At 36.1% G+C, this 16,961-nt stretch overlaps 1 protein-coding gene across 4 annotated transcripts in view; it reads left to right on the plus strand.

Annotated features, from left to right (window-relative positions):
• Positions 1-1,952: 1,952 nt before the first annotated feature.
• The window catches only part of Gprk1 (G protein-coupled receptor kinase 1), a 57,067-nt gene continuing 42,058 nt past the window's right edge, over positions 1,953-16,961 (plus strand). For 3 of the 4 annotated variants that reach the window (XM_034976531.2, XM_034976533.2, XM_069503387.1), the window contains exons 1-4: positions 1,954-2,446; positions 6,900-6,976; positions 15,875-15,948; positions 16,272-16,373. In XM_034976531.2, coding sequence (XP_034832422.1) covers positions 2,334-2,446; positions 6,900-6,976; positions 15,875-15,948; positions 16,272-16,373 — 366 coding nt within the window. In that variant the 5' untranslated portion in view covers positions 1,954-2,333. Of the gene's footprint in view, positions 2,447-6,899; positions 6,977-15,874; positions 15,949-16,271; positions 16,374-16,961 lie in introns of all 4 variants that reach the window. The other variant, XM_069503386.1, reaches the window with a different exon arrangement.

The raw sequence follows: 16,961 nt of genomic DNA on the forward strand, positions 1-16,961 counted from the left end.
ATTTGTATTTTTTATCTGTATGTGTGTATGTGAATTGTGACTTTTCTTCTTTCATGAACGACATTGACATTCGTTTGACATTCGTCTTAGAGCCTTAGAGTCAGAGTCAAGGAGTCATACGGTAGTAGTCTTGGATGGTAGTAGTACATCCTTAGATTCTTTGGTCAGAGTATTTAAAGGGGACCGGGGCCGTGGCAACTCTTTATATCTCTATGGAATATTCAAACAAGAACAAAGGGGACACTTGACGTCAGTATAAGTTCCGATTGTTGCCACGCGCCAAGATAGCCTTGTCCTTAGATGAATGATTACTATCTCTATGACCTTGTCGCACTGTACTAAACCCAAAGAACTTGCAAGTACTACTATTTGTATACCTAGATTCGTGGTGTCGCGTCGGTGGCTTCAAGCAAGGCTCTCATGGCACTTGAATGACATTGATAGAGGAGTGGTATTGGAGAACAAAGGCTTAGAATCATAGAATATTCAAATGCAGCCCTTTATCTTTATATTTAGCCCAAGCCGTAGTATCATTTAACTAGTAAATTGTGCATTTTAAGCATATTTCACTAAACCATTTCATTTCAGTATTTTGCGAAAAGTAAACAATAATATACCTACCTACTGCAACGCACACCTCTATTGCGGGAAACCTGCATCAATCGTTATTACAATTTCAATTGTTCTGATTGGCTGAATTTGTGCGATTCTTGTTGCAACAATGCATTGTAGCCAATAGTGAGCGAGCGTCAACCAATCAGAGGTTATTTACGATCGTGACATTGTAGCTGTCATTCTCCCGCAATCGCGCAGCAGTGCGAAAGTTGCAGTAGGAACTTGTACATGCTGTAGCCATATTTCACTCTGTAGTGGTTCTGCAGATGGAACTTCTTGCCGAAACTTGTTGTTGATACTTGTTGACGAAACTTGTTGCAGAAACTTGTTTTGCAACATGTTTCAGAAAAAATTGCGTATAATTTAAACAATAATTTATTCTAAGTTTTTTCATTTTTACTACTAGAATCAAGTAAATTAGAGATAGCGCACCCCAACTACTTGGATAAATGTTTCTACCTAACTATGTGCGTTATAGACTTTCAAACCACTCTTGGAATTACGATATGGGCTTCTCCATAGTTTTTAATAATTTAACAAATAAGTAACTATCAATATTGTTTTGGTTGCTGTACATGGTGGTATAACAAGAACGAAAGTGGCGCCCTCATTCAATTTCAACTTTTTTCGGTCGATCTATAAGCAGGAAATAATAATGTATATAGCGTAGATAGAATAATAGGTAGATTTAAGGTACTGTGTAACCGCGTATGAGATAGCGATAGCATGACGTAACGATGAATAACACGACAATTATTACCATTGTTTAGTAGTCAATGAGGCTAATTCCGTTGTACGCAATCTCTAAACTAAACTAAAATGGCACGTCTAAATCCCTTATCCCTTTCATAATGTTGCTTGCGGGAATGGATGGCACTAGATTTAGACCTGTTAATTTAGTTTAGTTTAGAGATTGAGTACAAGAGAATCGGCTCCATTGTTTGTATTAACCGATCAACAATATTTGTATTAAACGTTTTTTATGTGAAAACAAATAAACAACTCATGAGAAATACATTTATTACGCCACGAATTCTCAAAGTTTGTTTTGCAACTTCTTATATGTATTCTTGAAAAATCTAGTTACACGATAAGGGGCAAAAAAAAGGTTACCTGCGTCTCTGTTTATCACATTAGTAACTTTATCTGTGCTCTCTTTTTAGTGCGAATGAGAAAGCAAACGTTCCTGCATCTACCTTTATTACTCTATCTACGGTATATAGAATGGTTCTGGCAGCACTGGGCACTGATTAAAAATGTTACATACCGTAAAAATTTTTGAAATGAGCGGAAAACCGGTGGAGGGTGGAAACATAGTGGAAATGACGGTATGACGGTGATGACATCCCTATTAATCTGTGGTGATGACGGTCAGGTGGGCCGCAAGCGAATGATGGTGGATTCGGGTTATTAATAAATGATTGTTGTTATAACTTGCAAGTTTTCGTGTATGAATAGACAAAGAAACATTAATTGAATACCTCCAGGAGTTTTAAATAATTCATATATTGCGTGCCCTTATGCCAATCTTAAATTATTATGGGGAAAGAAATGTGTCAATCTGCATCAACAAATGGTGTTTTATATTAGTGAATGATCGTCATGTGAAGGTTATGACTATAAGCAGGGAATTTAACTGGAAATTAGGTGTGAAACTTGTGTTTGTGTTGTGTGGAAGTGCTTAGTTATTGTGGTGAAGGTGATTATTCAGTCTCAAGATGGCGGACCTCGAAGCTGTACTGGCCGACGTCAGCTACCTAATGGCAATGGAGAAGTCCAAATGCACTCCAGCAGCCAGAGCTAGCAAAAAGATTGTCTTACCTGATCCAAGGTAAATTCACAAAACATACGTTCGCCCTTCACGAGATGGGATCGATTGTTTATTGCTGGAAAACATAATCTTGAACGTTGTTTACAAAATAAATAAAAGAGCTTTATCTGCAGTTTAACTTTGTTTCGCAAAATTTACATGGATAACATGACTTGATAAACAAACTATATATTTAGGAGAATCATAATATGATGATCACTTATTGAGAATCAGTAGTTATCACTAAATACCTCTGCATTTGATAGACAATTTGGATGGCTTAGCGGGTCAGCTTTATAAAACAACTGTAGAAACTTCAAATTTTCAAACACAAGATTTCATCTTGTGTTTGAAAATTCAGAAGTTGTGCTCACCTTTCTGAAACTACCTTTCATCTTTGAGTGATATCTGTGTTCACTACTTAACCTAAAAATGTAGCATTTTGCTTCCTTCTCACAGAAATTAAGGTTTGGCGGCAACATTGATTTCACATTTCTGGTGTTACTGCCATCATGATTAACACAATAATTGACAAGATTTTGGCAAAAGATTAGCCTTGTATTTTATGCCTATGTGATAATTGCCTAATTGTAATAGTTGCTGATAAACAGATATTACTGAAATTATACAAATATTAAGTTACTGTTTATGATGTAAACCCAATTTTGAAATAGACCCCAGGACATAACATGTCCAAAACATTGATAGCCCCTGAATCTTCAATTTGTGAAGTAAAATATTTAAAAAAAAGTAGTTTTAGAGCTTACGCACACTGGTGGAGAGGACACCTGAGGATTTTAAAATCAATTAATGTTTTATTCTTATCCAATCAAAATAAGGTATGTAATTAAGTTATGTGCTTGATTGCCAGATACTAGCAGTATTGCAGGAGAATTTTCTCCCCTGCCATCCACTGGTGTGTGTCATGGTGCTTTGTTTTCATCTTTTCAATGATAGCCCACAAGCCGTAGATAAAGTTAAATTGTTCCACATATTCGCACTAACTAAGGGATGATCTACGCCAACACATGGCGGGCCAAAGCCATTTCACATATGAGGCACATATTCAAAACATCACAAACATTTTATATGAAGCAGTTAATGCTTCACCATGTGGCATCAGTGCACCAAAATCATCCCTAAATGGTTAGGGATGATTTTTAATAATCCCAATCCTGCAGAAACTTATTTTTTCCCCTGGATATATCTATTACACCACAGGGAGGACTATTTGCTTTCACAGAATGTAACATCTGATGGCCAGCTGATTTGCCTAACTTATTTAAAAATTTGCCAAACATTAAACTAAATAAGCCATACGCCATCAAATAGTGTGGCTAGCTAGGCTACAGTACGCACCAGACAATGTACATCAACCTGTAGAAGGATATAGCAAAATTGTAGAGCATTGTCTCAGTTGTTGAGAGCGACATAACATCATATAGGTAACAGAGACAACGCTCTACAAAGCCGAAATGTCATTCTAAAGGTTGATGCCTGATGTACATTAGTGACATACAATAGTGGAGCAGTTTCATAACAGATGGATGGATAGACAGATAGGAAGTCTTACTTACTTGGTAGTCTTAAATTAACACTATCCCTTCCAGCAAATAGAATAGTGAAAATGGTACAGGGCGTAAGGGGCATGTTATCAAAAACTGAAACCAGGAATTTAGTAAGTCGTGAATCTGATTGCTCTGCTGTGGAATTTTTCATCAGTCTTTCTTGATTTTGATGATTTATTTTTCATTTCTAGACTACTTAATCATAACATAAAATCACCTATGTAATCCATCTGAAATTGTTCAAAAAAAAACTTAATAATATTTAACACAAAACTGCATGATGTAAATTTGAACGTCCATAAGCGCGCGATCAGCTGTTTATCAAAAGTTCAAGGAGGTTTTACATTAACGCTTTGTCGATGGCGGAGCATGATCGCATTGTTCGCGATACATTGTTTGCTCAAAAATTACAACATTACAGTTACGTCAGTAAGTCGATAACACATCACATTGGAAATAAGTGGTTTACCTATTTGTAATTTTGATATAGGCATTAAGTATAACAAGTTTTTGTTAACATGTCCTTTGCACGGTACATCTTGTATTTGATTAGTCAATTTATTTGGAGATTATATCATTGTACAGAATTGTAATTAGGGTCTAGACTCTAGCACAAAAGATATAATACGCTCTAGATTACATTTAAAGCTGAAAATCATGACATAGGAACTAAGGAATTCTAAGAACTAATAGCGAAAAAGATGAAGACTTACTTTTCTCCCACTTGCTCTACTCTTCAGAATTTGGTACTTTACTGAAGAAAGGATTTCATTACAGAGGACTGTAATGGAAATTGTTGGATGGTTTCATACTGTTGACGAGGTTTTTTATGTGTAGACCATAGAGCAGAAACAAAGAGGAGTTGGCCTAAGCAACTGTGCACTGTGATTTTCAACTAGGTCCTGACGTCATCACTGTGGGCGGGGCCTTAGTTAGTATGCTGTCTGCGTTCGTCAGGTTCACATATATTGAGACTCGTATTATCGGTGTGTTTTCGCGTTTTTAAGAACAAAAGGATGAAGTGTTGTGTTTTATCGTGTCAAAGTTATTCAGACAGACGTTCTGATGCTATGAATGGTATCACATTTCATTTGTAAGTAATTTTATACGTAATTTCTACACTTATTGACATCTAGTGTGAGATAGCTGAACTATGTAGTGACATCAATATATCGATGTTAGGTCGCTAAGCGAGTAGTTTTGCTACTAACCCGCAGATGGAAAATTGAGAAGTGGGCGGCGTTCCACAACCCCTCACCCCGCAAAATGTCACTCGATATTTCATAGGGAAATCTTAATACAACATCTCCTCTTTGTTTCTGCTCTATGGTGTAGACTAATGAATTAGGTTTTTTAGGTAGTCGATTTTATTACTGACTTATTACTTTTGTGTTTTTTTATTTTATTTAGACAGTTTTTTTTAATTTTAATATTTTATTTTAGTATTTTTTTATACTTTTTTTTTCAAATTTTCAATTTTAATGTTTTAAAATTTTTATTTTTTCATTAAATTATTATTACTTAAGTATTTATCCTTTTATTGTTTTTATTATTATTATTTTTTCATATTTTTTTTCAAATTTGGTAACTTGCGCGTCACCAAATTTTCCTCGAAAACCGTTCCTCGAAAATAGGAGGAAAGTCTCGGCCGAAATAGCAATTACTAACCTCTTCGCCTCAGCCTTCCAACATTACTTCTCGGCCAAGGCTTGAACTGTGATGTAGGTACTATTCTTCATTCTTGAATTATTTTTACTTTTTAATTAACAGATAGTTATGTACTTCTTTAGTTACGTAACTAAAGAGGTACATAACTTACAACTTTGCAAAAATATTATTTTATATGTCATACATAAAAAAAATTAAGCAATACTATTTAAACAGTATTGTTGTTCCTTTTATATGGAATTGTTATGAATTTTCTGGTTAAGTTATTCAACTGACAAACAAGGCGCTGGCTCCTGGTCGTAAAAAAACTAAGAAAAGTAAGAATGTGCCACATAAAATCTCTCCGAGATGTCACATAGTAAACAAAACTATAAAACATTCTGCGACTATTTATTATTATTTACTGAAAGCAGAACTTTGATCATCTATAATATAAATATATTTTACTATAATACACAGACCTACTTAATATTAGAGCCATGATAGCATAGTGGTTCGTGGGTTTGATCCCGGGCACGCACGACGCACGTCTCAGAGTTACGTACGTTTTAAACAATTAAATATCACTTGCTTTAAGAGTGAAGGAAAGCATCGTGAGGAAACCTGCATGTCTGAGAGTTCTCCATAATGTTCTCAAAAGTCTGTGAAGTCTGCCATTACGTACTTGGCCAGCGTGATAGAACCCTGCTCTTTCTGAGAGGTGACCTTACGCTAGACGCTATAGATGTTGAGGTCCCAACGTGCTAGAATGTCTAACTCGCGTCGAAATGCGGAAAGCGCAGCGGTGGAAGACCCTTCAGTAGGTGGATATATGACATCAAACCAGTTGCAGGGAGCCGCTGGATTCAGGAGGCGCAACATTGTGGCGTGTGGACGTCTATCGGTTGACAATGATGGTGATAAACATACCGAGAAACACGCACACAAACATTCACACATACCGCTAGAAACAATCCTCCCATAATCTAGTAAAAAGAATACCCATCAATATTGATTATTATTATTCCAAATTGTTCTGACTGCCTAAAGACCTACAAGTACGCGGCCGAAAGTAATACCTACATCGACCTTTAGAAGGTGATAGCAGATTTGTAGAGCGTTGTCCCTGTCGTTGAGACCGATAAAACGTCATATAGGTATGAGTGACATAGACAACGCTCTACAAAGGCGAAATGTCATTCTAAAGGCTGATGTACATTTACTTTTAATATTAAAATGTATCATTTTGTTTGTTGCAGTGTACGGAGTGTCATGCATAAGTATATGGAGAAGAAGAATGAAGTAAATTTTGACAAAATTTTTAATCAAGTCTTAGGTACGTATTCTATTACAAAATTAAGTAGGCACTTAAGTAACTACATTTGGAAAAGTGCTTAATTATTCTTAAAATAAAAAAAGCAATACTAATTGATTGAAAAACTACATCTAAGTGTTTATTTACGTAAATTACTTAATTGTATGGCATGTTTTTCCCCTTACCGGCGACGGCACCGGTTTCATACATTTATGCTTCCTCGGCTGCCGTGCCGTTTCCGTGTCGGCGAGTGGAAAAACGCCCTAAGTGTAGCTTAATTTCAAAGCACTCTGGCCGTGCGAGTCAAAGCAGTGTGAGCGAAGAAAGTAGGAACCCTTTGAACTCTTTTCATCTCGTCTGATGTTTCAGTCTTAAACAAAGCTTATGTTTTAAGATGGGTCTTCCCCTGTTTGCACATCGGCGACGCAAATAACTATACGCCCATTAAATAAAGCTCTTTATGGATACTAAACAATGTATAAAAATAACTCACGCCCGCTATGCCTTCGCGGATCGCGTAACATTGACTGTATATCAGCTTAGCAATGTCTGTCGTAAAAAAGTCGTGAGAAACTAAAGGCTTCCTCGTTCTAAGATTTAAACTAATGGTAGAAATAGGAAAGAAAAAAGTTTTGGGAGAGTGTGCCCAGGAGTTTTTCCCCACCGCCTCATACCCCGATTGCCATCTCGACCTGTCGCGGACTATACCTTACGAACCATAAATAGTTCGCAGCAGTCCCCTGACAATTAATAATGCAATACCCCGACAGACGCGAAAGTGTGTTTGATTGTTGGTTTGTCCTTCAATCACGTCACAACAGAGCAATGTATAGTATAGTATAGTTAAAAATCTGCTAAGTGACATAGGCTTCTTTTTATCCTGGAAAATCGAAAGAGTTCCCACGGGATCTTTATAAGCCTAAATTCACACGGACGAAGTCGTGTGCATCAGCTAGTTTACCAAAAAAAGTGATAATAATTTATGATAGTAAGTAAATGAGTGTTTAAATAATCAGGAACATTGCCCACTGACCTAGTATTGGAAATATCGATAAGTACTTAATATGCAGATAATGTTTGTGACGATTTTATGGTTCTCTTACGCCCATTATCCTTTATCTATAATGGAATAACATAATTATCTGCTATATTATAACTAGTTATTTCAATGTAAACAACTAGGTACCTGATACCTATAAAGATGAACTTATATAATTAGTTACAATTATATAGAATAAAGTGTATGCAAGTGTTGTTTGTCCCACTAAACAATTTATTTAGCTAAGTTTTTTTCTATACTACTTAATACTATAAAGAGGTAAAGTTTTTAAGTTTGGACGTAGGACTTCGGAGGTTATTTCCTCATCCGATTTGAATAATTCTGTCAATGATAGATAATTAAATGTCACTTGCTTTAACGGTGAAGGAAAACATCATGAGCAAACCTGCATGCCTGAGCGTTATGCATAATGTTCTTAAAGGTGTGTGAAGTCTACCAATCCACACATGGCCAGCGTGGTAGACTAGGGCCAAAACCCTTCTTACTCTGAGAGGAGACCCGTGCTCTGTAGTGGGCCGGCGATAGGTTGATCATGATGATGATGAAGGATTTTTAGGGTTCCGTACCTCAAAAGGAAAAACGGAACCCTTATAGGATCACTTTGTTGTCTGTCTGTCTGTCTGTCTGTCAAGAAACCTACAGGGTACTTCCCGTTGACCTAGAATGATGAAATTTGGCAGGTAGGTAGGTCTTATAGCAGACATTAGGGGAAAAATCTGAAAACCGTGAATTTGTGGTTACATCACACAAAAACAATTAAATTGTGGTCATGAACTAAAAATTAGTATTTTCAATTTCGAAGTAAGATAACTATATCAAGTGGTGTATCATATGAAAGGGCTTCACTTGTGCATTCTAAAACAGATTTTTATTTATTTTTATGCATCATAATTTTTGAATTATCGTGCAAAATGTCGAAAAAATACGACTGAATTACGGAACCCTAGTTGCGCGAGCCTGACGCGCACTTGGCCGGTTTTTATTTTATATATAGAGCCTTAAATCCAATAAGCTAAGCCTCTCAGGTCATTTAGAAGCCCTGGTATCATTAGATAAGCGTATTACAATCGATATTATTATATTGTTACACGTAGGAAATCTTATGAGGTCGATCGATGACGATGAACTCTATATATGTAGGTAAATGTAGGTAGTTAGTTACCGTTCCCCAGTGAACGCTGAAAATTGCTTTGTAAGCAGATTAAAAGCGTAACTACTTAATCTTTAAATTCAATGTATTGAAGCGGGCTAGTTAATAACGAGATAAAAATATGTAGTTTAATTTTGAAGCGAAATAATCATTGCGCGCTTTTTGGCTTGATCTATGAGATCAGTATCCCAATGGTCTATCAATCAATGATAAAAAAAAACTCTTTAATGGCGCTGATTCTGTTGTTTTTCACTAAACTAAATTTAGAGTAGATCCTCTTCTTTTTAATATTGCTAAAAATGGACGGAACATGATTTTTACACAAAACTCTAAATTACAAACGATACGCTCGCGACTGGCAGCTAAAGTCACGAGGTTTGACGGCTCTAAATTAAACTTAAAACTGTCAAACTATGTCTGTCCTTTTCATATTATATTAATTAGAAGAGGATGCGAATGCTCTAAAATTTAGTTGTGCTCAGATTTTACTTATAAGCTCTTTTATCGAGTAAGAATCCGTGCATAGAACAAATAAGATGCAACGCACACCGGTAAAATCGAGCGGAGCCGAGCCGCGGTGTCTTTCATGATAACAACTCAAAATAAAAGCTTGCCTAGGCGCGGCTCTGGCTTTGCACGGGGGCTTACCTTTCCATAGACAAATGTGTTTTTTTTAATTAGAACATATTATAAGACATGACAGACAGAAAAAATAAAAAAATACCGATTTGGGCTCTATATATATCGATAGTAAAACTTCCTTAAATTGACTACAATTTTCAAAATATATGAAGTGATGTCCAGTTACCGTTTTACTATAAGTTTTGATATCAACGTGTATCAAAAAGAGGCGGCTCTACTCGACTCAGTCTGTTTGCGCTGGCTCTAACTACCCAAAAAACAGTTCTAACTATATGCCCTCAGCTGCTACGTGCTGGAATATGCTTTGTTAATTTCTTTGGTAAGTAATTTTGTTATAAGACAAAGTACCTATATACCTATACAATGCGTCATAAAGTGAGTGCCAAGACCAAAACACCAAAACTGCTGCGATCTTATGGTTCCTTAAATCCAAATTTTATACCAGCCGTTTTTACAGTTAGTAGTTACATCAGAACTGCTGGCATATTTTTCAATCTCGGAAAGTGAAATATTTTCCAAAAATCACAACGTCTCGGGTCACAAACCCGCTTCACCCGCGTGTCGTGTCTTGAGTGCTTTGCCAATAAAACTAAACGTTCGGTCCGAGTCATGTGGAATACTTGATATATGGGTTTTTAACGATCCAAGCAATCATAATTTTCGTCGGTAAAAAGTCCGTAACCTATTAAGTATAATATTAATATTCATCTACCTCGAAACCAGAGTGAACTAGAGTGAGGGAACTCTTGGTTAAATCCTGAATCGACGATTTGTCAAATCCAAATTATTCTATGGTTGACGTGAAATCAAAGAAAAATAGGCGATTCATAGGCAATATAGATAGATTTTCATACCAAGCGTCGAATGTTCCTACATATTTTGACGCTTGCCAGTGACGTCGAAGCCTCGATGTTTTGTTACAAGTTCCCTAACTGTCGTGAACTGTGTCAAAACCCGATATATATATAAGAATAAGAATAATTTATTTTTGAATTTAGAATTTAGACACAAGAAACGAGTTTCCTACCCTCTGCACTAGGAAAACCCTGTATTGCAGAAGGCAGTTACAAGTTTTCTAAAACTAAGGACTTAATATATTATATCTAATATTAAACTTAAATTATAGGTAAGAGAACGAGTTTCCTACCCTCTGCACTAGGAAAAACCTGTGTTGCAGAAAGGCAGTTACAAGTTTTCTAAAAACCAACCTAATATTATACCTCACCTAAAACTATACCTAATATTATACTAAAATTATAGATAAGAGTGAGTGTGTGTACGTGTGTGTTTTCTGTGTGTGTGTGTGTATATATGTGTGTGAGCGTGTGTGTGTGTGTGTGAGTGGGCGCGCGCGCAAACTATATTCTAATTTTTAAAATATTTTATGTTTCTTCATAGCCTTTGGATGCCAGCCAGCTTTTAATTGTTTTGGTCAAATTGAAATCATATATACACAGATAATAGAACTGTCGGAGAACAAGAGGATGGCCGATAATTATTATTGATCTTTAGCCGACATCAGAATGTAGTAATTAATAAGTAGGTACTTTAGTCCATGTTCTTTACAAATAGTTCTCAGTAACGTATCGCACGTGCAAACCATCAACGTAACACAACCAGATCACCCTAACCTAACCCTACCTATGGTCGCCTCCAACCACCCCTCACAGCGACCCCTCACCTCACTCTAAACTAGCTAGCCTGAGCTAAACACTACATCGTGTGATTAGGGCGCAATTTCCATTGCAACCTCTCAATCAAATCACGACCTATTCCGTTATCTAATCATCTCAAGGTAATCAATCACAACTTCATGAACGCTCTTAAAAGGATCATTGCATTGACTCTCTTACGATCTAAACCCGATCGTATTATTGATTTCTCATTACTAATTCAGAATATCGCAATAGCTCTACCTTCTCCACTCTGTGCACATCTACACACAGAACACCATAGCATCGTGCGCCACACGCGCCACGACCACTATCCACCCAAATAAACGATCACCACAGAAACCAGGTAGAATGCAAGCTATTCGATCTCGTAGGAAACTCATTGTCTAATCCATTTCAACATTACACGAGAGTCATCAATGATTCTTTACCAACCGGGTCATTCCAGCATTAGTCCATCGATATTCCATATCACAATCACACCAATATTAATCATGCTAGCAGCCTTCGCCAATAATAATTATTCTAAGCTAATCCTAGCTAATATTCTGATAAATTGCAATTCTTCCATTCTAATTGACAACCACGCATGTCAGTGCCAAATCACTCTTTTCATAAAACATTCCTTTTTAATAGAATCCATGACAGTAAGAACTCTTTTGACATCAACCCGCCTACATATATATATATATATATATATATAATATGTATCTACGTTGCAGAAGTGATGCATTAGGCATAATTACATGGTTAGCTCGATATTGCATTCGAGCATCCACTCAGGTCTCAGGGCGGTTAACAAATGCAATTTACAGGAGAACGAAGGCATTCCGTGTAATTGAAATTAAAAAAACCGGTCAAGTGCGAATCAGACTCGCACATGAAGGGTTCCGTACCATCGTACAAGAAATAATCATTCCCTTGACAGACACGACAACGAAGTGATCCTGTAGATAAGGGTCCCTTTTTTCTCTAGAGATTCATCATCATCATTTCAGCCTGTAGACTTCCACTGCTGAACATACGCCTTTATTAAAGAGCGCCATCACACTCGGTCTTCAGCCTTCCTCATATAGTCACTTCCCGCCACCTTCTTTATATCGTCAGCGCATTTTGCTGGAGCGTGCCCCACACTAAGTTTACTTGTTCGCGGTCAGAACTTTCCGGCTCCAGCAGCCATCGCTCCTATGGCAAGCATCTTCTCTCTTCTCTTCAACTTGCTGATGGTTTTGGGCTATGTCTGTGACCTTGATCCTCCTACGGGTCTTTTATTTCGAATCTTATCCTTCAGAAAAACTCCTAACATCCACCCTAGATTAATTTAATGAACTCATCTTATCCTTAATCAGTTTGTACTGATTAAGGAAATGAAGAGTTCAATAAATTAATCTATACTTCTATACTAATATTATAAAGAGGTAAAGTTTGTAAGTTTCTTTGTAGGGAGTAATCTCTGGAAATACTGAACTGAGTTTGAAAATTCTTTCACCAGTAGAAAGTTACATTATTCCTGAGTAACATAAGCTATATTTTATTAAAAAAAAAATAGAGATCACTACGATAATTGTAATAAGTTACCCATGCGAAGCCGGAGCAAGTCGCTATAGTAAACTGACAAAGATGAATGAAGCCAGACCGATATAAGCGCTGCAGCTGCTCAAGTTTTAGAAGACAAAATGCAAAACGTTATTGGATCAACAAAGGCAGTGATACTTAATAGCAAGTTTTTTTAACTTACAGCACCGGGACCGTTTCTTATCATCAATATTACGCCTAGTATTTATATTTACTGTGACGATAATCGGCCTTTTAGTTTTAATTGGCCTTTCTTAGTTTCTTACACACAGCGATATCTACGACTACGCACAATAATAATTGAAACGTAAAGACAATTTCTTGTACTAGATACATACAAGTTATACATGAAGTATATACTGTAGCACATTTCCAAAGGTTTCTAGATTATTGGAACATCAAACGATAAAACTACCATTAATATTTTCTTTGATAATATATGATTTTACGTAATTCTCTCGTATCATTTATAATTACGCATGCGATTTACGTCAAGAACGAAGAATGTGTGATGATTGTTTACTCGTCTTTATTTAATAAAATATTCAAATGAGTCATAAAATTGTATAAAACTTCCATTTTATAAAATTTTATGACTTGTAATCATAGGTGTAATAACTAGTAATAATATAGAGATTGAATGATCAATCTTATTAACAGGTAACTGATAATTGTTTACATCAAGGTGACTAAAATACCTAGTAGGGACCTACCTATAACCTAACGGCAGGTATCGCATACGAGAGAATTCGAAAAAGTCGATTTCCTAAATGCCTTGGCCTAAGTCTGCAAATCCTGATAAAAATACATCATTCCGCTCTTCTAAATATATAAAAGGGAGAAGCTTACTGACTGACTGACTGATCTATCAACGCACAGCTCAAAGTTTTGGACGGATCGAGCTGAAATTTAGCATGCACACACCTATAATGACGTAGGCATCCGCTAAGAAAGGATTTTTGAAAATTCGACCCCTAAGGTTGTGAAATAGGGGTTTGAAATTTGTGTAGTCCACGCGAACGAAGTTGCGAGTATAAGCTAGTTCATTTATATTTAACAAGACAATCAGTTTGATAGGTTTCTACAGTACCTAGTTAACTATAGGTAACTTTCAATGCATATTCGATTTCGTCATATAGGAACTGTGAAAGTTACTCGGAAAACTTGCTTACTGAAATGCAAACTCAGTTGGAAACTCCTAAGTGAGTCACAAAGGTATCCTCTGTAGTAGTCTAGCAATGTGGCCTTACGTTGTTACTTTATTATACTACATATTAATATTTAATATTAAAAACGATTTCAATATTTCGATATATAATAGATTCGCAAATCTCGAGAACAGCTGAACCGATTTCGCTTATTCTTTTTAGGGTTCCGTACCTCTTCACTTTCACTTTGTTGTCTGTCTGTCTCTCTGTCAAGAAACCTACAGGGTACTTCCCATTGACCTAGAATCATGAAATTTGGCAGGTAGGTAGATCTTATAGCTGACATTTGGGGAAAAATCTGAAAACCGCGAATTTAGGGTTAGATCACACAAAAAAAATTAAATTGTGGTCATGAACTAATAATTAGTATTTTCAACTTTCGAAGTGAGTGACTATATCAAGTGGGGTATCATATGAACGGTCTTCACCTGTACATTCTAAAACAGATTTTTATTTATTTTTATGCATCATAGTTTTTGAATTATCGTGCAAAATGTCGAAAAAATACGACTGTAGTACGGAACCCTCATTGCGCGAGCCTGACTCGCACTTGGCCGGTTTCTTTATAATATTCCTTGAAGTACGAGGATGGTTCTTACGGAGAGAAAAATTTTAATTACATAAACACTAAAAATTGAAAAATAATTTAATTTATTACCGAATATATTATGTATACAAGAGTTAATATAGTTCCATAATAATACTTTTTGGTGCCGGTGCCAATTAGCTTTAGCTGCGCGAATCGTCTGGACTTCATATTTTTATGGGACTCCACAATGGCACCTCATTGGCACCGACCCCAAAAAATATTATTATGGAACTATATTAACTCTTGTATACATAATATATTCGGTAATAAATTAAATTATTTTTCAATTTTTAGTGTTTATGTAACGAAGTCGGTTTTTATTTTTTTTGTAAAAAATTTTTATTTCACAATTTTTTGTGGCCCCATGGAATTATGCTATGACTGGTTAAAAATCTACTGTTTACTAAGCTATTACACTGATCGCGAACAATTTACTCTTATCCGTTGAGGAGTTCCAGTATCTATCTTCGAAGATGTTCATCAGATCTTCACCAAATTGAAATGGGACCAACTTTGAAGTATACCCTTTTAAACAAAAAAAGAATTTTCAAAATCGGTCCAGGCGTTTTTGAGTAATCGGGGAACATACATAAAAAAAAAAAAAAAAGATTCCGACGAATTGAGAACCTCCTCCTTTTTTTGAAGTCGGTTAAAAATTTGAATCGACTGTTAGGCGGTACGAAGCTCGCCGGGGCAGCTAGTAAGTAATAAATATCTTGGCAAAACCTTCGATTAAGGCAAAACTAATGATACCTAGAACAGGTAGGTACAGCAGACGATCTATCTAATTACCGTTTAAAAATTTAGCGGGGAAAACGATGCCACAGACTTTAAGTTTTTCAAACAGCACTTAGCTAAATCCGGGCTCCTACCAATTCCTTGAGAGAGAAAGGAACTCACTATTTTGTGACTTCGGTGCAAAAAGTAAATTGTTACTAACGTTAATCGGATAAAACAATAAACGGGCTACCCAAATAGTAATTTTTAACCTAGTTCGTATTAAAATGCTTGTTTTGTTTCAGGTTATTTATTATTTAAGGAATTCTGCGAACAAACGTCAGAAGAGCCAGTGCCACATTTAAAGTTTTATGAAGAGGTAAAGGGCGTATGGGACTTGATATAGCAAGTGGTTGAGGTGAGCGACTTGGTCGCGTTTTCCGGCAACATGTACAATGCACATACTCTTTATACAATATTGTGCTCTCTATGTATGTCATAACAGTTGTCCGCTAGAAGGTGCCTGCTGAAATACGTTACATAGAGTGTTATATTTCATTTATCTCAAGCATATATGTATATAGGGAGTAATATCGTTGTGCGCGCCCTGGATGCTTGCTATTTCAAGTCCCTTGAACTAGCAACTATTTCATGAACCTCTCAAAATTTTCAAGTCATAACTAACACTTTTTTTTTCAACAGATTAAATTATTTGAAAAACAAGAATGTATCGAAGAGAGGCGGAGAATTGCGAGGGATATTTATGATAATTTTATAATGAAGGAATTATTAGCACATTCACATGTAAGTAATTATATTATTATACCCATTATGATAACGATTAAGTTGATGAAAAATGGTTTTCATGAAGATGAGATACAATTTATTAGCTAGTCTAAACAGCCGACATATTATGTCATAAGCTCCCATACAAAACAAAAAGGAACGTATTTTTAACTTTTTGTGTCAAATTTCATGTCAAAAGTACGATTTTAGTTCTTATTTTAAAGGTGAACCGTACTTTTGATATGACAGTTGACCCATAGAGTTAAAACTAGCTTGTGCTCGCGACTTCGTCCGCGTGGACTACAGAAATTTCAAACCCCTATTTCACCCCCTTAGGGGTTGAATTTTCAAAAATCCTTTAGCGGATACCTACGTCATAATAGCTATCTACATGCCAAATTTCAGCCCAATCCGTCCAGCAGTTTGAGCTGTGCGCTGATAGATCAGTCATTCAGTCAATCAGTCACCTTTTCCTTTTATATATTTAGATGGCGCGTGAGGAGTCATTTTTTACGGATTATACAATATAGTCCGTAAAAAAAGCCCGTCAGAACATAATATTGCATGCGGGCGGTGCATAATTTCAAAGTGCAATATGCACCGCCC

The sequence above is a fragment of the Maniola hyperantus genome, chromosome 15 (genome assembly GCF_902806685.2).
Source record: "Maniola hyperantus chromosome 15, iAphHyp1.2, whole genome shotgun sequence".
NCBI lineage: Eukaryota > Metazoa > Arthropoda > Insecta > Lepidoptera > Nymphalidae > Maniola > Maniola hyperantus.